Source organism: Sparus aurata, chromosome 21 (genome assembly GCF_900880675.1).
Source record: "Sparus aurata chromosome 21, fSpaAur1.1, whole genome shotgun sequence".
Taxonomy (NCBI): Eukaryota; Metazoa; Chordata; class Actinopteri; order Spariformes; family Sparidae; genus Sparus; species Sparus aurata.
The window spans coordinates 22,989,312-23,013,878 of record NC_044207.1 but is presented as its reverse complement, the minus strand read 5'-3'; the positions used below and the strand labels follow the sequence as shown (position 1 = coordinate 23,013,878).

The window sequence follows — 24,567 nt, the reverse complement described above, 5'->3', positions numbered from 1 at the left end:
CTTTGTTTTAACTCCAGCCGTTAGCATGGATGCTAACCGCAGCGCTAACAGCCTGTTGCCGCAGTTGGTTTGGCTGTTGCTTTTGCCTACTTTACAAAGCTTTACAGGCAGCGTTCACGTAGTAGATAACCCAGAAAGTGACTACGACAGCCCGCACCATCATTTTTGTTTTGTGGTGGTATTTTATTTAAAAACAACACAGCTGAAGCTCCTTTTGTTGGTCGCTTGAGAACAACAGCTCGACACGCTCTGCTCGAGTTGACCATCGATCTCAAACAAGAGAAATTCACATTCACCATCTTTAAATCACGCATTCAAGTGGGGTTTTCCTCTCGAAAATATTGTAGTGACTTTAAGTGACTTGGGCTTTAACTTATATTCTCGGTTGTGTAGGTGTGTTGTAACTTAAATTCAAATGTGACGGACCTTTGTGTCGTCTGTAGTCCACTTGTTGCCGTCCATTCATTATGCAGCGTTGACTCTCCACGTTGTTGTGCTTCATGCCGATGACAACAAGCTCATGTTCTTGTTGTGTGAATAATGCCGTGATGATGTGGTTTGCCACATCGCTGTCTTAAGCATGTCGACGAAACTTAAGGTGATACTCGATAAAGTGTACATATAGTTTAGAGTACTTTTGAAGCAGTTAACTACAAAGTAATTTCGTCATGTTGGAGATAATATCACTCCAAGCCAGGCTCGGTGTATTGACTTTAAGTCAGATAAGGGACACAGAAGCATCTGGTAGAAAATAGCTTTATGTTAGGAGCTGTTGCATAATGTCCATTGTCCAACATTAAGCACGGATGGTCTACTATTAGGTGCCTCAAACAACAGAGGTATTGATTCATGTTGGTTTTGTACAGTGTGAGATACCATATCTACCATAGCAGTTCATTTTAAGATATGTCAGGAACAAAACAAAATGCAGCAATAATACATCTCTCTTTTTCTCTTCTTTTTGTTTTTGTATTTTCATAACAGGTGGACTAATAAATCAAGAAGCAAGAATGGAGGTGTGATCGGAGTGGAACATATTTTCTTGCATCCCGCTGGAGCTACATTTTCGATGTGGGCGTTCACGGATAACTGGATTTTAAGTTTAGTTGAATGATGGCATCACGTTGGGTTCAGTCTTGTGAAGATGATGAGAGACAACAAGCGAGATCTTCTTTCTGTGAGGTAAGCACAGCAACACCAACCCCTCATTCAGAGTCAAAATGGTGAATGACATTTTTCAAATGGTGATCATGAAAGTGATTTTTGGGGGCAACCGACTCTCTGGCCTCTGTGTCTTCTCAGTTTGGTCTTGGTGTGGGGGTAGTAATGTGTTTGACACTTTGGCCCAGCTGTCTGTGCTTGTTACAACTCCGGTTGGATTGTTTTGCTCTTTATCTCACCGGTGCCTTATTACTTTTGCTTCTTTTGGTAATCATAGCTGTCAGATATGTGGCAGAAATTTGTCTATGCCTCCCATTTTTTACTTGGGTAGATCATCATAGATTACAGGTTTCTGTTGCAGATCTGCTCTAAATTATATTAGAAATTTTAATCAAACTCATCGCAGGAGGATGTGGGAGGAGACAGTGGCGTTGAGGCAGATAATTCAAGACCCCGTCTTTCAGATTTTAAGCTGTGACCCCTGTAAAACCAGACAGGACACCATCTGCTCCTCTGAAAGCTTGTCTCCTGAATGAGGTCCTTCAATGGTAAACTAGGTAGCCAGCCCGCACTCTTTGAAATGGAAGGGCACCTATTTATAGAATCCATAGTTTTCTTTCATTCTCTTGATTGTCTTTAATCTAATATTCAGCTCTCCACTTAAGCCTCCCTGCTTTTTCGTGAATAGTCTGTTTATGAGAGATTGAAAGCTCCTTATGTTGTTACTTCTAGCAGACTCGATGTACTAAACTAAATTTGATTTTAGATCATTGATGAGAGCAAATCCTATCTCAGTACTCAAGAAGATATTAAGTCAATTAGCAAGTAATAGACTCAGTTTTATTGGGTTTGTTTTTATTCCATTTATATTTTTGAGTTTTTCTAGAGCCCTGAAAGTAGATTTTTGGTATTAAACATAGAGAGATCTCATTCAGAAGCCATGCTGAAGAGACAGCTTGTCCCATAGTCAAAAAAACAAAACAAACTCAGATGCTGTGCTTACCTTTTTGTATTTATGACAATTTAGATACAGCCTCATAATTTCTAAATAGGTTTAATGAATGAATGTAATATCACCTAACAATTCTGAAGCAGTTAGTATTCATTATTAAAAATGTTTTATCTTAAAGTGTTCCCTTGTTGCATTTTAAAAACTCTTTATATGACAGACAAAAGACATTTTTTAGATATTCTTTTTTTAAATGATAGTACGGTGTTAGGGAAAAAAAACTTCAGCTTGGCTCAGTGCAGTCAGTGGAAATCCTTCTTTTAGCAGCCCCTCTAATAAGGCTACCACAGAAACCAATTCATGTGCTAATTTTGAGCCGGAAACCCCCCTGGAGGTTTTGGTCCTGGGATTTTCTGGAAACGATGACACTCTGGAATTAATGACATCAGAAGTTTGTTAACTGGATGATTTTTTTAATTCACTTTTTGCAAACATAAATAAACGGCTTACAGTTGACTCAGCTGACAGAGTTCAGACACCAGAGATGTTGATGATGGATGGGTGTGCCTTTGTTTTTATTCAGAGAAAGCATGGCCTTGTTGCTAATGCAGGTGGAGGATTGGTTATTGTCTCAAATGTAGTGAAATGAAATTCAAATGAACTGGAGTTGAGATCTTGTAATTTAATTCATGGTGGATTCATACCCTTTAAAAATAACAATGATGATAAGATGATCTGTCTGTTGGCTTGTCCTAGTCGTATGTCTTGAAATGATAGCTTCTTCATGCTTGTAAAACAAGGCTTCATCCATTCTTCTCTTTTTATACTGTGCTACTCATGTAGAGTGTCTTATTTTCTGATGTTCACAACCATTGACCATTGGACTGATATATACTTGTATATACTGTGCTGGCAATAAATTGTGGTGAAAGACAGATAAATAATTGTATAATAACATATTTAATGTATAGTAATGATAATATAATGATATCTAATAACATTTTTTTTTATCGAAGATTTTGTCTGTGCCTTGTGGTTTGTTTGCTCCCTCTACACTGGAGTGTTTGTCTGCTTTATCAGCTGAATAGTGCATGGAATTCAAACACTGCAGCTGAATCCAAATGGGTGACAGGGTTTGCTTAAATTCTCCTTCCTCTTCTTGTTTTCTCTGGTCAGTTATTGGATTTTCAGTCCAGAGATTGTGTGATATATCTGTAGCAGAGTTTTAATAAGAGCCTTTTATTGTATCAAACTACATTATGTGATTTATTTGTGTTTTCCATATGATGTGTCAACTGGTAGCTTTTTTCATGAATGCATTCAGCTTGTTGTGCTCGAGCAGAACGATAGAAACGAGAGTGAGATGAATTACTGTTTTGGATGATGAAGCATGATCCATACTTAGCCCTGCACAGGGCTATTGACAAACAGAACCCCTGTGCCCCCCGTCCCCCCATTATTGGCCTCATTAAAGCTCAGCGTTTATCTCATTTAGGCTGGCTGCCTTTCACAGAACCCCCTGTGCAGGCATCGTATGGCTTACTGATGGCAATCGGAAGGGAAAATTGACAGTCAATTGGATAGAAGAAGTCTGTTACTTCCTGTGGCCTTATGGTTTTGTCTGTGATGTCTCAAGGGAAAACATAAGAGATAGGTGATGTGACTCAAAATTTCCTCTGTGCACTGATACTGTGCAGTAAAAACCGCTATGTCATCTTAAATCCACTTCTTCCAACCCAGGTGCTCAATGCACAGCTTTGGTAGAGCTTTGTGAGAAAGATAAATAAACAGCTGTGTTTCGCAAATCACTCTTCTCAGGAAACCAAGGGCATCAGTAATTTAATCCCACAGATGAGAGTGGGGATGTTTAAACAGTCCAGTGTTGTGGCTGAATATTGCAGACCGCTGTCTTGTCACCACAGCATTATTTATCCCTGAGAATGCATAGTTGCTGGCCTTTATTTATTTCTTCTTCTGCATTACGACTTATACAAGGAGATGCAATGTGGCATTTTTTCCCCCCCATGGGTTTTTCTTAGGAAGTGTTGAAATGTCTTTTTAAAGTGTGTATTCACATTAAGGATGATTAGATGATCTGTTTCTATGCTGAAACACAGTTTTACTTTCAGTATTTGCCAATGATAGCCCCTTTTTGGATGGGCAGTTTCTTTTGTCCAGACAAATAAATGATCATTGTCTCTGAAGTTCTGAAATGTACATGATCTTACTGTAATGCAGCCTTTACAACCAGGAAAAGACAACACTTCTGCCATTACACTTCTTGCCCTACTCTACAACTGGTAAAATACAAGTCATGTTCCCTCCCCTCATGGAGCCACCAGGGAAGTTTAAGTCATCTTTCCGTTTTTGGACAATGATGCAAAGAATGTTAATAAAAAAGCATTTTGGAAAGACACCCTTCATGAACAGCCACCGTAGGACAATTCTCTGTCCCATCTGTGTGTTACAACTGGAAGTGCGGCTTGCGCAAAACACACCATGACCATACATAGGCCGAGTAATGATACCCCTAACCTTGTCTTAAACTACAAGGCTGGAACGCCCAGAGCTCACCAGTGGCCCTCTGTATCATTATCTTAGGCTTTTCACAGTTATGTGCTTGGTTTGGATGGGATGTGGTGTAGAATGTAGCAGCCCACAGAGAACTAGGTTTCTTCGCATTTTAAGTCTATGTACCGATGTTACAGAGCTGATGTCATGCAGTGCTTGTAATATGTCATTTGGTGATGTCAGCAGAGGTTTTTAAAACATACAGTGCATGCAGTCTGGTTTTTAGAACATTTGTTGAAAATGAACAAGGTGGAAATTCCAGTTTCTTTTTCAGTGTGCACATGGCCTCAAGACATCAACATTTGTGGTGTGTAAACAGCTGTGCACGCACAGTGTTTCCCCTAAAATGTCTGATGTAGGTAGGAGTTATTGGTTTTGTCTGCCCTCTAATCTCTGTGGTGACGGAACCACAGATGTAGTCACTTTATAATCTCTCAGAAAATAACCACATGTAATACCATTTCACTTAATATGATACAAACAGTGCATAATTTGTTGAACAAGAATAGAATTTGAAGAGCTTTAATCGCAGTGGGTCTGAGTTTGTGTTCATTGCTCATGGTGAAATGCATGTAATAAGAGTCTTCAAAAAATTGTCCATGACAGGCATCTCTATGCATTAGCCATCCATGTATTGGAGCAGACATCTAATACAAACACTGGCATTGTAGTTGTACTAATGCCATTATGTGTTTTGTTATTCAGAGATGTATATACAGAATAAAGCTAGAAAGATACCCAGAAGCCCAATCAACAATCTTAGGGCATTGGCACCAGGCCCACTGTTGGGCAATCCTGGGGCCACCACTGAGCGTCTGTGGCCCTAGTTTTTGCGGTGTGTCCCGCAACATTTGAACTAGTAAGCCCTTGTTAGCAGCTTCTGGAGAATTATTTCAGCTCATGCAGGTGCAGAACACACAAGGTAGTTGGCTGTCAGCTGAGGTCTTTGCGTTTGTTCAAGTGTGGCCTTTGGAAACAGAAACAGGTGACGTGAGGTGACGCAACTCTAGGCCTTCACCTCCACTGGGCCTTAAGCCTTTTCAACTTTTCTGTTGTCTAATGCACATATACTTCAATTTTAAGAATGGGCTCAGCGATGGCCTAAAACATCTGGCATGTCATTCGAATAGTGCATTTGATGGAAACTATTTTCAGCTGCAGATTAATTCACATTTGGTGTTCTATTAAATATATTTATGGCAGCAGGACGATGTAAGTGGATTGACTCAATAAAGAATGATGAAGAAAAATATCAACCAGAGCACATCCTTGCGCTGGTTTATTAATGAGTTTTTAATGGTTTTTGGACAACAACGGACATTTATGGCATAAAATAATAATCTACAGTATATCAGGCTTTTGCTACACTGGCAGTTTCCTGTGTGATTGGTTGACAAAGAAAATCTAGAATATCACCAGACTAAATGGAATCTGGAGGTTGACATTACTGTTCCCACTCTGAGACACAGGATTGGTCACTGCTTGAATCCAGGTGCTTTCCAGCAGAAGATTAAATACTTTCTGAAAACTCTCTCCCAGCTGCCTCACCCAGTGTAAATATCGGTCTAGCATTCTGGTGATTCATAAATGGCTGAGAGCCATTCATTTGTGGGCAGGAGAAGACAGGTGCGCATTTTGATGTGGGTGTTCCTTTCATGTGCTTTTAGACCATTTTCTGGAAGTCATCTCATAATTTTCTCTGTCTTGATTCCCTTTTTGACCCTCTGTCGCGGTTATTTGAAAACATTATTAATCTACACCAGGGCCTTGCTGTGTTCTCCATCTTTTGATGGCACGAGCAAGATTTTTATTACGTAGTGGGAAAGGAAGACAGTGAGGGAAATCTCGGTCTGGAATTTATTGACCTGGAATGTCGCAGCAGTATTAACTATGCAATGATAACACTGCTTGGCATGCGTCTGTCAGGAGGCCCACACCCCCCTTCTGTCGTCCAGATCTGAAGATCAGAGGGTTGGAAATTGCCCCGTTGCACTGGCTGCTAAATCAGTTCCAGTAGACTGGGATTGGCTTGACCCGGAGACATGAGGGAAGCTATGCAGGCATTTCAAACATCCAGTGGATCTATTGTCATATCACCAAAAGCACGTCTCCGGGTCTGGATTTGAGTGTTTTCTAGCTGCATTAAAGCACCCAGAGCTCGTAGAGACACAGACTGCAGCATAAGAGTGCCAGTATCACAGAAAAGCCAAAGCTTATTTATGCACAGTAAAACCGGTTTTGCTAGTTTCATCAAACTTAAATGGGTGTCAGCTGCACCTGCAGCTCTATTTCCCAGCCAGTCAGTCATGCAGTGGGTCTATGCGCTCTGAAATATGCACATTGTTACTCTGTATATCTATTCGAAAGCTGTGCTTGTTACTTAAAATACATTTTCATCCAAGTAGTTTGTCTACTTGCCTCTTTGTGGAATATATGGTTAAAAATCATGTTGCCATTTGCTGCGAAGCATTCAAACCTTCTGCAAAGAATAACATGCTATAACTTGGTACAGACCCCCGGGCGCACAATGTATTTCTCATGAACCTGTGAGTGTCAGATTGAGTGTTCATCCTGCGACATTCAGAGCAGTTGGATGACATGTTAGTGATTTTTTATGTTGGTGTGAGCAAACTGTTCTTGTTTGTTTTTTTTAAATGCAGGTTTGGCTCATTTGCAACTCCCTGCAACAGCTGGAACGAGTGGGAGAGCTGCTCAGATTTATTTGTTTCTCTTTTTCTCAGTTTTTCAGGATTTTTGTTGTGCAACTGAATTTATTACAAGTAGACTAACCTCTTGCAAAATTCTTTGGTTATCGTGGTTTATCTCTGTTTATGTGAACAGACAGGTAATTCACGCTGATTTTCTGACATTTAACTCAACATATCTGCTCAGGCAGAGATAGCGTGAATGCAAGCTCATCAAATTCCTCACATTGTGGGGAACAGTCTATGCTTCAGGGGGGAAGGGGGAGGGTTTTTTTGAGACAGGGTGAGGAAAAATACTTTTTCACTGTGGAAATACAAGGCTGTTTTAAAAAGAGGTGTTCCTGAAAGTTGTACCGGAGCAGGTAATATGATACTGGGAGTTCAGAGTAAAGGGGGGTGTTGCCGCACACACGATACCACAAAGGTGTGAGGCTATAAATAGCCAGTAAACACAGGGGTGGGTGTCTAAAGCCCTGAAGCTTGACATGCTCTACTCTCCAGCTGTGAAAATAGAGTATCATGACCCGACTGTAAACACTGTTCAGCTAGGAACGTGTTTCCTTCTCCTCTAAACCATATGCACCTGTTATGAATGATTTATCTGTGCTACAGTTTTAGTTACATTATTTTAGGGATTTTAGAACTGGTGTTTTCCAGTATTTACACTTTCAATTTCAAGATTTCACAAAATTCTTCTTTTTTTTTCAGATTTACTGTCAGTGTAAAAGGGAAAGTAAAACATCTTCATTTCAGTTCTCTTCTCCTCCTCTGTCATTTTGTAGAATGAATCTCCAGACTGGAGAAGCTTGCCTGATTCACCTGCAGCGCAATACCAAACAGAAGAGGAGTTCTCATGGCCGAGACCTAAAACTGTGCTTTTGCGTCGAACTTCCCAAGGTTTTGGCTTCACCCTGCGCCACTTCATTGTGTACCCACCAGAGTCAACCATGCACTGCTTCCCGGTAAATTTCAGTCTTTTGTTATTAAACTCTTGAGTATTATTATACTGAGTCAACAAAAAGCCTGATAACCTAAATTCTATGACCAAGAGCAACAAACTCACTTGGGTACTTCTGTGTTTTTACAGGAGGAAGATCATGGACGCAGAGGTAAGCAGAAACACTCAACTGTTCCTCGTCATGCATGCCCTTCAGCACTGCTGAGTCAGAGCTGTGCCTCTGACTTCTAATGACTCTTAATCCATCCCCTCTTTGACTCTCTCTGCTTCCTTATGCGATGAGAACAATGTAACTCCTGTGTGTCACTGACCTTTGTGGAGGCATGAAAGGTTTGGTCAGCACCACCTGTTTCTGTCCTGCACCGACCCATCTCTTCATATTGTTTCACTTTGTTGTTCTTGCTGCTTTTCTCCCCCGCCATAGAAAGGCTGTCAGAAAGAGATGGCCTCAATTTTACTGGGTTGTGTGTATTTGACCCTCTTTCCCCATGTTATTCTCATACAGTTCTGTTTTTCCCTTTTCATAATCACAATCCTCTGACAGAAGTTAATGTTGATTCAGTCACCATTTTGGTAAGGCCAGTATATATAAAAAGAAATGTTTGGTTCCTACTCCTTTGGTCATTTTTCACAAGCTCACAAAATATGAATTAGAAGGTGATTTTTGATCCTTTTTTTAAAGCGTTTCCATTCAGGTATGCCTTCCTTTTACATCCACTTAATGTGAAAGTATGTACCCTGTAAATATGGTAAATAATATTATATTATCTGGTAATGACCACCATAATTGGCTAATAACTGAGACTAGAAGCTGAAATGGTAAGAAAAACACCCACTAGTACCTATCGATTTAACTAAGAAACATTAGTTTGTGACTAGTTATGTTCGGTAATAACTCTGATATTATTGCGTACTTCAATACTGTCTGATTCTTTGCAACACCTCCTCTATTATCCATCAATTCAAGATACAATTGTAGTTATCCAAGGTTTATGTTGGTTATATCCCAAGTTTAATAATGGGTAAACACACCATTGACGTTTGGTGTTTTTATAAAAAGGAAAACTGCATTTGAGATGACTCTGCTTTTGATGAACACATAGCTCATGATTTTTGGCTTAAGCTATATACATCCAGAGAACATATGATTGTCATGTTTCCCTTAGTATGTCTATGATGTTCTATTTTGATCATTGTCAGGCTTTATGCCAGGATTGGTCCAGCAGGCTTTGTGTCCTCCTTGTTTTAGATGTTTCCCTGCCCCAACACAGCTGATCTAAACATATAGATTGTTATCAGACTTCAGCAGAGCTTGATTACCAGCTTATCATTTAAACCATGTGTGTGTGTGTGTGTGCACACTGCTTTATTATAATGCATCAGAATTTGAATTTTATCCAGCAAGACTTTGTAAGTCTGAATTTATTTCTGTCTGTGTGGTTGCCAAGAAGGGAAGCTTTAAACTATGAAATCTTGCGTGAAATTCCTCATGAAAGATGAAAAAGGATTCACTTTACTTAATTAGGCTTTCCCAACTAGAGTATATTTTATTTAGATTTTCTGATAGGGTTTCTTTCCTTCTCTTTTCATTGCCAATTGATATCCCAGTTGCTTGTTTGTGGGCTTAACACATTGTTTAGTCTGTTGCCATTTGTTCACCATGCAGAGGTTGCTGTAACTGGAATTCATCCAGGTGGACGTCGGTAATTCTATCAGACATTTATTTTTCGTGGGGAGGAAAATTGTACAGGAAAGCAACACTGTAATTCCTTTTGCACATGTTGAGGAAGTGAATTATTATTTGCACAAGTAATACTTTTGTTTTCATTTCACATTGGGAAACCCCATGAATCTGTTCCAGCTTTCCTCAGTACTTATGTACAGTTGTGAAATGGTGAAGAACTGATACTAACAAGATCACAGTATGATTTACTTAACTGCACAATATGTATTGACATATAACACAGTGCAGGTTTATTGGTGCTTCTGAGAAGATACTACACATAAACATTGATAAATGAAAATCAGTAGTAATTAAATATGGCAACTCTAACAGGTAAAAGCATTTATAAGTATTACGCACACAACAGTAAAGCTCAGATTTTAATGTCATATGACTGTAAAGCAGTCTTTTTAAAGTCAGACACACTAAAAAATAAAATAATAACCAAAATCCAAGATTTCTTGATGTTAAATTGCAATGTTACCAAGCGACCCAGTTGATTAACTGTATGGTTCGATGGATCATGTTGGCTTGTTGTGTAGTGCGACATGAAGATACCTCTTGTTAGAAAGCAGACAGTTACGTGGCCATCTGCACACACTCACCAACACATGCTTGAATTTGTTCGCTGTCCAGTGCTAATGGTAATTATAGCACTCATCCAATTAAAATCCTGAATGGACTGTGTATGATGTATGTGCGCATCGAGTAGATATCCACACACACATGCACACTTTTCCAGCAAGACGCAGGCTGTTCAAAATCACAACATAGAGACTGCTGTAAAAATCATTTGTTTCTGCAACATCTGTCCATAACCACATGCTGAAATGGTGTTATGTGGTGTCCCAGTTCCAAATTAGAGTTTTTGTTTATGTGACCTCCTTTGTGATTTCTATAACAACAGGGAAGTGCTGGAAAGAGAGCTTGCACACAGAGCTTGCTAATCATCCCGACTAAAACTTTATGATAGATTACAGGAAAGCCATCTCCAGTTAAAGCAGTAATGATTTATATTCCGACCCAAAACTAAAACACTGAAGAAGACCTAGACGTTTTACGTTGGAGCTTTGCTGCTTCAATCTCAGTAAGCCAGAGAATATTAAAGAATCCTGGCAGTTGCGTAATGCTGGACACAGGGCTGGTAGGCAGCAAGCCAGAATAGAAGAAGGAAAAAAAGACAACCTGAGATGAATTTAAGTCCAGACTGGGCTAGACTGTTCACAGTATCACACTAAAGAAATAGAGATGCTGGCTAGCAGTAAGCGGCAACCAGAAGGAATGAGGAGAGAGCCTGTTTACATATCACTGATTCATGTAATGCAATCTCTTCTTTATACTAATTCTAATACTGATATGAATATACTAATTAGTAAGTATTTTTTCTGAGAGTGGGTCTAATCATTTTACAAAGGCAATGTCATCAGGTCAGAAAGATAATAACACATGCTATGTCCATGTAACATTGTAAAGAAGATTTATAGAAGAATGTGCAAAACAAGAATTGGAGGATGTTAGTTTACCCCCATATCAGTAATATGGGTCTCAAAATTATTTTAATATATCTTAGGAAAGGTTATCATTATGTTGCCTTTAACATTTCTGGTGTATATTCAGTGCTACTACTTGTTGGGGGGATGTTCATGGGCAAAACATTCCTATTATGTTCAGTACATTTGTGTGCAGAAAATTCTGTAGGTAACAATAGAATAGTAGGAATTCTTGTATCTACCAAACAACAACCTTGAACTGCTCCGTATTTTACAACAGTCTCTAAGCCATGGGCTCATCTCCTCCTTTGACTGTTGCTTGCTGGATAGATTAATGACGTCATTGTAATGATGGCCCCTGGACAAAACTGATCATTCAGATGAATTGTGGTTTTATACTGAAGAGGGCAATATGTGTCAAAACATGGACTTATGAATACAAGTATTGCATCAGAGTTACGAGTATTATACTCTCATTCCTCCACAATGCAGCAACACCATCAATTCTCTTATTGTATTAGAGTCTGCTGCTTCTATACAAAGCGCCTCTGTCACAACTCTGGGGTCAAGTTTGGGTGCACTTGTGATCTAATGTTTTCTTGTCAACTCTTCACTCCCTCACATGGAGAAAGGCTGTCTTTTACCTCAATTACAGCTGACAAGTAGCCTGTCGTTGCCCTAAGTGCTCAGACGTCGATGTTGGTGTTGATTTTTAAACAAGGTAATTTAATGAAGGCTTTAAGAAGATCTTTTACTCACAAATCAGTCTGCAATACTTTTTTTTAATGGCCTTTATAGGCTTTACAGTGAACGAGGACAAACATGAGCCAACTGTAGTCACTGCAGGCATATCATGTTCTTTACCAGGCCTAATCTCCCTATGTTTGCCAAGTGATTCAAATAGTGCAAATGAAACCTGGCAATGTTTTGATTTGCCTGGACAGGGTTTTCTCTGGTTTTAAAGAGTCAGTTTTTGTGTCTTTGTCCTCCACACAGGAAGATGAAAACAGTATTGATCTTTGAACTTTGAGTAAATAGGCAAACAAAAAGCATTCCCAAAAATGTTGAGTGTTTTTAAAATAAATGGTAATGTGCCAACACCCTAGTTAGGTGGTAAGTTGATGTATGATATTTATTGTTGGGTGGTGCTGCAGACTATAAAGAAGACATTTTTATTGTCTATGGCAGTCTTGTAGAGCAAAGATCTAGTCTGACTGCTTTAAAGTACTGTAAGAAGAAAGTGCCATTGTACACATTGCATAGTTACTGCTTATTAACTGTATGTTGGAGAATATACAGTTTGAATGCATACATGTTTGGGTCTCCATGTATTATTTCAAATAATGTAAGCCAGCAAAGGCAAAAACTGAGTTGCTGCCTGCCCCTATACATTTAAATGCTTAAGGTGGCTCGTATATGAAAAGCTCCATTGTCGAGATGGTGAGGTGTGATGCAGCTTTACTGTATACCACCAGAGGGAGTATGTCTTTTTGCTGTAGTTACATGGAACTCCTGTTGCAGTATTACATAATGTGAGTCCCCAGGATGTGATTCTGCATGAGTAATCTCGTGTGTGGAAGAGGGAAAAATGGAGTCCGTCTGTCTTTGTGAGGATTTCAAATCATCAAATCATTTTGTCATAATTATTGATTAATTAACCACAGATTGATATTAGGCCACCTGTTAGCTTGTTTCCCCCTCCAGTGCCTAAAACACAACATTCAAAAATAGCAGGTGATATTGTGTCAGTTCACAGGGACAAAAGTCTGTCTTCCTATTAATTTGTGTTTTAGTTGACACTAATAATGCTTAAACTCTTTATGTGATTGTGTAAGCAATTTTTGAACAACTTTTGATACATTTGTTTTTAAAACTCTCACGCCTGTATTCATGCTGGCCTTCCCAGCCGCTGTAGTTTGTGAGCCATCGTGCACTGACGCACTACCAGAATGTTAACTACTGGGGAAGGATTTGAGCCACTCTTTGGCTGTGCCCAGAGCTATTTCTTAGTTTATAAGGAAAGAGTGGGAGTTGTGCAGCTGAGCACACTGTCACTCTGCCTTCTCTCAGTCTCTCTTTCTCTCACCCCCTCCCTATTTCTTTTATTTCCTTTTTTTTTCTGAAGCCATGCAGCTGCTAGGAGACAGGAGCAGCATGAGCAAACAGGTTTCCTCTCTTTAGCCGCTTTTATCCACCTCCCTAAAACCACATCATTTCCCCCTATTGAGATCTTTCTTTTCTCTGAACCTATTAATGATCACATCTTTTCAAAGCTGGTATAATGTTGGCACGCACTGGCCAAACCCCAGTGTGTTCTGCTGTCATAATGTTGATTCACATGCCTCCCAACCTTGTGACAAACCTTCCCAATTTCTATCTCATTCTGAGACACAGCCATTCTCTCTTCTCACCTTATTGTCATAGAACAATTTACTGCCCAGTCTGGTGCTCGTTGGTAGGGTTTGATGTCACATTTCAGGCTCAGCCTTGGTGCAAGTGAGCGATTGTAAATGAACCTTCAGTATAGTGCTGCTTGCATTAGGTATGAAGTCTTTATTTGTGATTTTTACATCCTTGCTTTTTTTTGAAGAGAAAAGAAACTTCAGGTAAAACAGGCTGGTTTTATATGCTTCTTTGTATACTTGTTGTATAATGTTTACTGACCTGTTTCTTTCAGGGAGACAAAGGAATAGGCTAGAACCAATGGACACCATTTTCGTGAAGCAAGTGAAGGAAGGTGGCCCCGCTCACGGCGCTGGTCTTTGTACAGGTAATATAATTTTACAAACTTTGGTCTCTTAATCTTCTTTTACCAAAATCTATAGGAGATTTGCTGGGCTGTTGTAAGTATTTGGTAGTCATTATATTACACTATCCCAGGCGTGATCCTGTAAGTGATGTCACACAGAGCAGAAAACTTCCTCTAAGCTAGTGCACTGATGTTTAAGAGTTTTGCAAGCAGAAGAGAAAAAACTGCAAGGAGTGCACTTTTCAGAAGTGGCCTGACAGTACTCCTGCTGTGAAGCAAAACATTAGGGGCCATGTAGTTGCAGGAAAGTGCTCTTTTTTAGTTCTCCTCTTATTGAGTAGAATCCCCAGTGATTTTATGTCTTAGTGGATACAGAGAACCATCCGCACAGTAACTGTAAACATCAACATCAGGTAAGGTGACTGAACTTGTCTACAGAAAAAACACCCTGCAGTCTTTGACTGCCTCTCTCTGTTACTGATGTTATTGCTGCTGTTTTAACGTCTTTCAGGTGATCGACTAGTGAAGGTGAATGGAGCAAGCATCATTGGGAAAGCCTATTGTGAGGTCATAGCCCTGATCCAAGACAGGTTAGTTTGAATATATATCTGCATGGATGACCCTGGCCAGTTGGTGCATTTTCCCTACCTTAATCCTGTTTTCGTCCCCCAACAGTGGTGAATATCTCGAACTTTGTGTGATGCCGAAAGATGAGGATATTCTGCAACTGGTAAGTTTCTCGTTACCCCCCTTTTTAAAAGAGAAAAACTCTGTCTTGAATGTGTTTTTAAAACTGCACCCTTTTTGCTCCAGTCCCACAATAATCTCCACTAAATCTGATCTCACAGAGCTGCTCTAGTTTAAGGTGTTCATGTTGAGACGGTAGTCATGAGATGCAGGCAGCCCGCCCGCCTATTCCATCAGAGCTCTCTATGTAGGCCTCCTAATCAGGACAGAGCAGCATTTCTGTCCTCAACTTGCTCCTGACACTGCTGCTGAAATGGCCTATTTGGATTGGCAGAGCAGGCATCATCTAAAATACCTACACTGACATAATATCATCACATCTATGAGTATAGATTATATATTATGACTTGCAAGTGGCACATAAATTTGAGTGTTTTTTGTTAAAAGGTTGTCCTCAACGTCAGGTCTGTTTGGAGTAAACCTACATTAAACAGCAGTTGTAGAAAAGTTAATGTGTTCCTTAATCTGACTGCATCTCAAATCCTAAATATTTTTATATTTAGGACAGTGTTTCATTACCAGAGGCAGATTAACTACTGTTTACTATCAAAAGAACCAACAAAAGACGGGGTTCACGTGATGGCGCCGAGTAAGATGGCTGCTTAGGTTGGAGGCTGCGACACCACCAGTTTACACTTTGTGTGAATATACCGGCATTCGCTATTTTTCACATTGTTTTTTCTTTCGCAAGTGGCCGAATATTCGCTTCTCCTGCCTACGATATGCCGACCTCTCGGAAAAATGATGCAAACGCGTCTCAACAACAGCAAGGTGTCAGGGCTTCTGCTAGCTCCCGAGCTGGCCAGGCCTCTCCTGTATCGGCGACTCGAGAGGCCGCGGGCGACCCTATCTCCACTGCCCAGATACATGAACTTCTTCAGAAACTAGCAACTGACCAAACGAGAATCCTGAACGATCAAGCTAAACACTTTGCAGACGTCCATAAGGACGTGCTAGAAACAAGAAGAGCTGTTGAGGCGATGGAGGCTAAGCTAGCCGACATGCTAGCGAGAATGACTAGCGCAGAAGCTCGTCTGGACATGCTGGAGGAAGCAGAGAGGCAGCGCTGCGACTCCCCCCCGGCTTTGGCCTCCGAAGTGGAAAAATTGAACGCCAAACTAACCGAATATGAGGACCGGGAGAGGCGAGTTAATCTACGCATATATGGTTTCCCAGAACGTGTTGAAGATAAAGACACCATATCGTTCCTGAGGGCTACTCTCCCCGAGATCCTCCGGGCTGATTTCGAGGGGGGCCTGGATTTGGAGCGTGCTCATCGTTCGCTGTTACCAGCTAAGCCCGGAGCCCCACCAAGGCCCTTCATTGTTCGTTTTCTGAGGTTCCAGCAGAAGGAGAGGGTGAGACAACTTGCTAGAGAGATTGGGGATGTCCGCTGGCAGAACCATAAGATTAGCTTCTATCAAGACTTCTCCAAGGCTACACAGGAGCGTCGACACTCTTTTCTGGAGTGCAAACGTCTGCTTCACTCGGCCAAAATCCCGTTTGGCATCGGCTATCCTGCTGTGCTTTCATTCACAACTCCAAACGGGGTAAAGCATCGCTTTGAAGATCCTAAGAAGGCTTTGAAATGCATCAAAACATTTAATTGACCTTGCATTATGATGCGCCCCCCCTTTTTAATTTTGCACCTTGCAGAGTGACCTGGGTAAGACATCGTAACTTTTTTCTCTCCCCATCTCCCACTCTGACAGGCATCTAGATGAACATTTCGGTTTATATCACTGGAGGGTGGAGATGTGTTTTTTTTTTTTTTTTCTCTTGCCCGGTCTACTGATTTCATGCCTCGCTACCTGTAAACTATTTTTCAATACAAGGTCTTCTACTTTATCCTTTAGATTGTTATCATGTTTGTAGTTTTTTATAGGCTCACGCCTTTTCATACTTTGAGGACCATATGTGTGTTATTAACAGGTGAGCATGTTATGCCTAAATTGCCGGTGGGGTGGGGGCCACGTCCAGATGTGCCTTGGTCTGCTGAAGGTGTCCCTTACTGTTTTAAGGCAGATGCTTTAATGTTGAAGAAAATATTCATACTGTTACTGTTTAGCTTTTTGATAATTGGTGGTGTCGCTGCCACGCTTGAGTGGCCGGAAACTCTTAGTTCCTTGAGTTAGTTATCCAGTTGTGGATTATCAGGAAGGTTGATAGTATGTTGCTTCCTCATCTTCCTCTTTTTTTTTTTTGTGCTGTTTTTGATGTTTTTTGTTGTTTTTGTTTTGGGGTGTTTTTCTTTTTTCGATCCAGAGTTCTCTCTTACCACTATTGGGGCAACTCCTTTTCTCATTTTATTTTTCCTCTCAGCGCATGACAGCTCTCAATCTCATTTCAGTCAATGCCAGGGGTCTTAATATTCCTCACAAAAGAACCAGTGTGCTAGAGTATCTCCGTAAGAAAAACATAGATTTTGCTATGATTCAGGAATCACACTTACTATGCAAAGATGCGGGTAGATTAGCCAATAGGATATATCATCCTATTGCAACTTCATCTGCAGCCACTAAGTCTAAAGGGGTAATGGTACTGTGCAAACGCAAACTAAAATTTGATGTGATTGGCTCTTGGGTGGATGATGCGGGTCGGATAGCTATTGCCAAGATCCGTATGGATGGGAAAAACATTGCACTTATTTCCGCTTACGCTCCCAATGTGTTTGATGTCGCTTTCTATGAACTACTAACTAAATCTTTGCTTGACCTCACAGGATTTCATGTGGTTCTAGGGGCAGATTTCAATGCGGTGTGGGACCGCAGCATGGACAGAACAGGCGGCATTGAGAGTAGGGACCAACGTCTTGCGTCTGAGGCGCTCCGCCAGTGGGCAACCGATACAGGCATGGTCGATATTTGGCGTATGCTTAACCCCTCTCTAAAGGACTTTTCATTCTACTCAGGGAGGCACAGGTCCTTCTCGAGGCTGGATTTTATCTTCGTCTCGAGGGATCTGTGTCAAAATACTCATAATGCGTATTATATCCCGGTTGCTTGGTCTGATCATAAGCCAATATATTGTTCGGTTACTGTTCGCCCGTCTTCCACTAAAGCCCCTAGGTGGCGATTTAATTCCTCTCTATTGAGTGACGAAAAATTCAAAGCTCAGTTTGAAAGTAATTTTAGAGAGTTTTTGGAGTTTAATGTTGGCTCTGTTTCGGATCCAAGGATACTTTGGGAGGCAGTGAAGGGCTTTGTAAGGAGTAATACCACCTTATATGCTTCAACACGAAATAAGGAACGTGCAGCCAAATTAGAAGCTTTGGAATTAAAATATGCGACCCTTGATGCGAGCTTGCAACTTAACTTTAACGTTCATATAGCCCTGCAGAAGGAACTGATCAGGAAGGAGATTAACTCTCTTCTGAGGCGCCGCTCAGAGTTTCTTATGCATAAAACAAGGCAAACTTACTATTTCAACTCCTCCAAACCTAGTCATTTACTAGCAATGAAGCTTCGGTCTGACGAGCACTTTGCTGATATTTTTTGCATTAAAGATAAAGATGATACTCTTCAATCTGACCCAAAAAAAGTAAACGCTTCCTTTGCCTCCTTTTATCAGGAGTTATATAATTCCGATAGCAATTTCAATACACATGTTTGTAATAATTTTTTGGATAGCACCAAACTGTCTCGCCTTAATAATGATGACTCCGCTAAACTAGATGGCCCTATCACATTGCAGGAGTGTGAGGCGGCTGTTAAAGACATGCGTAAAGGTAGATCACCAGGGCCAGATGGTATCCCACCTGAATTCTACCTCGTTTTTTGGCCCTTGATTGGCCCTCTGCTAGTGGACATGATTCAATACTCAATCAAGGAGGGTTCATTTTCTAGGGATGTCAATTCGGCATTAATCTCACTACTCCTTAAAAAAGGAAAGGACCCGGTAGAGTGCTCCAGCTACAGGCCACTTTCACTATTAAACGCAGACCTAAAGATCTACGCGAAAGTATTAGCCCGGCGGCTTCAAGGCCATATGACAGAGTTGGTTCACAGTGACCAGACGGGGTTTATAAAATCTAGACTGGCCACAGATAATGTTAGAAGATTATTACACGTTATAGATGGCGTTCAAGGCTTAAGTACCCCTGCTGCTGTCCTTTCACTAGACGCGATGAAGGCTTTTGACCGCCTGGAGTGGCCTTTTTTATGGTCAGTGCTTGAGTTTATGGGGTTTGGCACGCCATTCATTAACATGATTAAAGTACTGTATAAAAATCCAACAGCCGTAGTGCTCACAGGCAAAACTAGCTCTCCTCCCTTCCCTGTTTCGAGAGGTTCGAGACAGGGCTGTCCTCTCAGCCCTCTGTTATTTGCTCTTTCTCTCGAACCGCTAGCACAAGCTATCCGCAACTCGCCTACTATTTCTCCAATTTCTATTAACGGAACTCATCATCACATTTCACTATATGCTGATGACGTTTTATTATATTTAAACAACCCAGTGCAATGTATCCCACATGTTTTGTCAATCTTTGAACATTATGGCAGCCTCTCCGGTTTTAAAATAAATTGGCAAAAATCCGCTTTGCTACCTTTAAATCAGGCCATGTGTGGTGCTCCCATCCCTGCATCTATCCCAGTTACTAAAAACTTTATTTATCTGGGGATAGATATTTATCCCTCAATACACACACTAACTAAAAACAATTTTTGTAATACGCTTAACAAAGTTGTGGCGGACCTCGACAGGTGGTCTGGCCTCTCAAATTCACTTCGTGGTAGGGTGGCTATAATTAAAATGAATATTCTGCCCAGAATCAATTTTGTGAGTTCGATGCTCCCCCTTCCCCCTCCCTCTCAATATTGGAGTAAATTGCAATCAGCAATAACAAAATTTCTTTGGCGTGGTAGACGACCTCGCATTAAGCTCACCACAATGCAGCGGGAGAGGCAGGCCGGTGGCCTGTCTCTCCCGAACTTCAAATTTTATAAGTGGGCCTTTACACTGAGGCCCCTATTAACTTGGTTTCGACCTGATGCACGGGTGTCATGGCGAGCTCTGGAGGAGCAGAAATTGGCCCCATATTCTTTTGCTAATATCTTGCATTCTAACATTTCAGCTCGCCAGTGCCGCTTGAGGTTTGGCCCTATAATTTCATATTTGCTATTTATATGGAGGAGGGTGGAGAAATTAGCTGGTTGCTCTCCTGGATGGGGCCCATACTCTCCAATATTTAATAATGATAAGTTGCTGATTGGCAGTCGTCCTATTTGTTTTCCTGACTGGGAAAGAAAAAACATTTGTACACTTGGTGACATTTTCGGAGAGGGGGGACTACTTACTTTTCAGAACATATGTATTAAGTACTGTGTACCACGTACCTCCTTTTTCTTTTACTTGCAGCTGAGAACGGCCCTAAAAAGCAATGGTGTTCCTTTAAAGGGCCCTCTTAGGCCACACTCACTTCACAAATTGTTCCACGCAGCTAGAGGCACAAGTGGTTTTGTTTCGAGACTCTACTGGTTCTTGTTACAGCATTCTTACAGACCCCTGGCATTAGACGCGGTGTGGAGGAGAGATGTTCCAGATCTGAAACCCACATTTGACTGGGATAAAGTTTGGGCTAATGTGAGCTTAGCATCCAGAAATCCTGATCATCAGCAAATACATTACAATTTTGTACATAGGGTATATTTAACTCCTAGGAAGCTTCATTTGATGAAGGTTATTAATGATCCAACATGTACTTTATGTTCTTCCAAAGTGATTGGCAGTTTTTTTCATATGTACTGGGAGTGTTCCCCAGTGGCTGAATTTTGGAAGATGGTTGCCTCTAACCTTTCAAAGCTGTTTAAGATCAGGTTGCCCTGCTTGCCTGCTACACTAATTTTGAATGATTTGACAGAGCTGGGTTTGACACTGGACAAGAGAAGAGCACTGTTGGCTGGTCTAACAGCTGCGAAAAAACTAGTTGCTACACGTTGGAAACCTCCACACTCACTTTCTTTCCGAGTATGGGTTTTGACATATTTGGACATTGTTTATCTGGAGTTGTCGATTGCCAGAGTTCACGGAGCTAAGGAGTCGGCAATAAAGGCTTGGCATTCACTTCTTACTGCCCTCCGTGGGTTTCGGGTGTAACATGTGACTGAGGTTTGGAGTCCTGGATCCAGGGAATGGGTGGGTCATATTTGGGGTTATGATTTCGGCTCTGATTTCATTGTGCATTTGTTTTTTGTTTTTTTTTTTAATTTTCAATTTTTATTTTAGTTGTTTACATATGTATTTAAGCATGTGTGTAGGTATGCAATATATTTTTATGATCTATTCTTGTAATGTGCAAGTACATACTTATGCCTTTCTTTCTTTAAAAATAAAATAAAAATTTGATCACAAAAAAAAGAACCAACAAAAGTAGAAGGGAGATTTATTTTGGAAAATGAAAACCCAACAAGTATATTATTATGAAACAAAGTAACTAATGTTTATGTCATCATCAGGTGACTGTGTAGTGACGTGCTTTCCATTATGACTATGACGGTTTTCAAGGAAGCAGTTGTTTTCTGTTTCACTTCCACCATTAAAGCTCAAAAAAAATTTGGAATGTCTACATAAAATACATAATGTTCAATTAGCAAACTTCAGGCTAAAAAAAATATTTTGTTAAAAAAAAAAGAAATACCATTTTAAAAAAATAAAAGGGCGGAGATTCTTGTGTGGTCCTCACATAAATGTTATTTTTTTAGTTCATTTTTTAGTCATTAAATATAAGTTGTAATTGTCTTATTAAAAACACAGTGTTCATCTCTGAAAATAGATATTCAATTGTTTGACATTTATAACCCAGCCCTAAACCAATCAGGCTTCATATGATGTATTTGTCTTTCTTCATCCAAATCACGCTCTGCCAAAAAATGTAGATTTTCTTTTTAAAAAGAGTTGACTGCGGTTTTTATATCCCTAACTACCCCTCCATTGCAGAGATGAACCCTCGTACCTGTGAGCACTTCAGATCTCTTCATTAACCTTTAATGCATGCTGCAGGCAGCTGTTTGCCGCTACTGTGCATCCTGCACATTCAGTGCAAGGCGAATGTGCACTCATCTGTTCCATATCTATAGCAGGTCTTATTAAGTGCGTTGTCAGGATGCCCATCCATCTTCTCCCAAGAGCTTGTTGTTATCTGATAGTCTGTTTATGAATTATATAATGATAGAGTCTGGCTGTTACTTTACATGAAATATTCCCTTGTGGGTCCTTTATGTCCAGATTGAAACTTCATAATAAACTTTATAGATAAATCAGTTAATTCTTTAGGAGTATTGTCTAATCAATATATATTGTTGTAACAACCAGTAATCTCTCTCTTTAAGCACCACACCCACCCAAAAATATGCATGCAGTTCTGAGACACTAAAAAGGTGTCAGTGATCTTTATTATTTAGGAATGATATTCAATCATGAGCCAGTTGAAATTAAATTTGTAATGTCACAGAAAAATCCAACCGTATTCACATGCTCATGACCTTCCACACACATTTATTATCAGTTAATTTTCTTCATACTTATGACCAATGGACTGTTACTCCACCCTTCTTCCCTGTTAGGTCCTCCCCCCTCTCTTGCCATTTTTCCTCTCCACCCATTTATACAGTCCTCCGTATCTTACACGTGTGTTGTGATAACACTGGCCTCAGTATTGCACAGTAAACAGCCAACAGCCACACAAAAAATATCTATTAATGTTGGCAGGCAAACTGACGATGGCTGTCACTAAGAACAAGAGGATTAGTAGAGATGCAAGCAAGATGACAGTACACTGTAGAAGGCAGCACACACTGACTGCTAGGAGACAGGCAGCAGTTGCTTAGCAAAGAGAGGGAGAGAGTGTACATCCAGGGAGCGAAAAGAAAAAAAGGGAGGGAACTGTACGCTAGGAAAGCAGAGGAAATACAGAGCAGGGAAAAAAAAGGAACTGCATGAATGATGAGCTGAAACCGAGCAGATAAAATCAGCTGACTGCCCTGTGTTTTGAACAGGTTGATGCTAAGGGAAAAGGAGGGAGGAGGAGGCAGTGGGAGGGGGAAGCTGTACCATCAGAGCTGAATGTATAATCAGCAGCTGCTGCTTCTGTCATGTGAGCAATAGCAGAGGGAGGGAGAGCGAGTCATAGACTGGAGGCACCTTGTTCAGTTAGCGTAATATTCTGGCTGAAGATGGATAGAACCATGGAGACTTAACAGCAGCATGAGAGGCGAGCTTCTGCTCCTGCCACCTCACCCAGGAAAGACTGGCACAGGCAGGTCGTAACGTGGCAACCTCTGCTTCATCTCTGCTTCTTCGTCCCTCTGTAATGCTGCTGCAGCTCTAGTATATTTTTAGCATGTCAAGCCCAGGCATTGCTGTGGCCGTTTATTTTTTTTTACAATGTGAGCATTTTGCTCTGCTGGAATCTTGTTCTATACCATCCTTCTCCCTTGATTTGTCGTTTTCACATGCTGTAACGGCAGCCTTTTTCTCTGGAAACTACTAATCTGGTAAGCAAACAGCAGACTGGGTATCCACTTGGCGGTGACATGTTGTGCTTGCTGTCTCGTTTTGCATGTGTCATGCATGTCAGCATCGTCATTTCAGGATGTGGTCATCATGTTTTACATCATATCTATTTAGTTGCCGTGGTTAACTGTTTAATGGTCAGCTCTGTGTTGGTGATTCAAATGTGTAGACTGTAGAAATGGCCGATGGACTATGTCTGCAGTACCTGTTAGATTGAGCACTCGAATTGGCATCCAGCTGGCATCTCAGCAAAGCCTCGCCCCTGCTTCATCCTCCCTGCCAGATGTCATTAGTGTGATAAAGGCCAGTGACCTCTGAACTCTCCTGCACACTAATGTTTACACAAAGGGAGGAACAACCAGCAGTGATTTCACTCACAGCTTTATGTAAGATTTTAATTTAACACCAGGTAGAAGGATCAAAGTCCTCATACCTTTACACGTCTCTCGATTGCTGTATGTGCAGTATGGTATGAGTAAAACAGATAAATGTGGCTGAGGCTTATAAAGTCCATAGAAATCTCCAGCATTGATTTTGGATTAATTGAAAAGGATTTTATTAGTATCTGCAGTGAAATAGTATAGGCTTCTAAACCTTGGCCGATAATCAGGCAGGCTAAATATAGCACTTTCTCTATGAGGGATGGGCAACCTCCTGTCTGTCCGAGGTTATAGTCTGTCAGTCTGACGTGGGAAAATGAAGTTACCAGCCACCTGTCAAAATCCTTACATTTTTAATATTAACATGTTCAAAAATGTTCATTGCCTAATCGTAACATTATTGATTCATTACAGTCTTTGCTGAAAATGTCAAAGTACAGGATAAATATTCGGTGCAGTGAAAATGAACAGCATTCCACATTTATATCAAGGAGTTTGCAGTTATAGTTACAGTTGTAGTTGTTCATTTCTCCCATATATTGGATATTGTAAATCAAAGTAGCAACAACCCATTGTTGCAGAAAACACAGATGGGAATGTTGGAAAAAGACAGCTGTACCATA

General features: G+C 40.6%; 1 protein-coding gene across 2 annotated transcripts in view; it reads left to right on the top strand.

The window, feature by feature from the left end:
- Positions 1 to 24,567, top strand: part of arhgap21b (Rho GTPase activating protein 21b) — a 41,859-nt gene that overhangs the window by 212 nt on the left and 17,080 nt on the right. The window contains exons 2-7 of one of the 2 annotated variants that reach the window (XM_030401785.1): positions 985 to 1,182; positions 8,169 to 8,348; positions 8,474 to 8,495; positions 14,235 to 14,327; positions 14,818 to 14,896; positions 14,982 to 15,036. In XM_030401785.1, coding sequence (XP_030257645.1) covers positions 1,111 to 1,182; positions 8,169 to 8,348; positions 8,474 to 8,495; positions 14,235 to 14,327; positions 14,818 to 14,896; positions 14,982 to 15,036 — 501 coding nt within the window. In that variant the 5' untranslated portion in view covers positions 985 to 1,110. Of the gene's footprint in view, positions 1 to 984; positions 1,183 to 8,168; positions 8,349 to 8,473; positions 8,496 to 14,234; positions 14,328 to 14,817; positions 14,897 to 14,981; positions 15,037 to 22,766; positions 23,546 to 24,567 lie in introns of those variants that run through there. The other variant, XM_030401787.1, reaches the window with a different exon arrangement.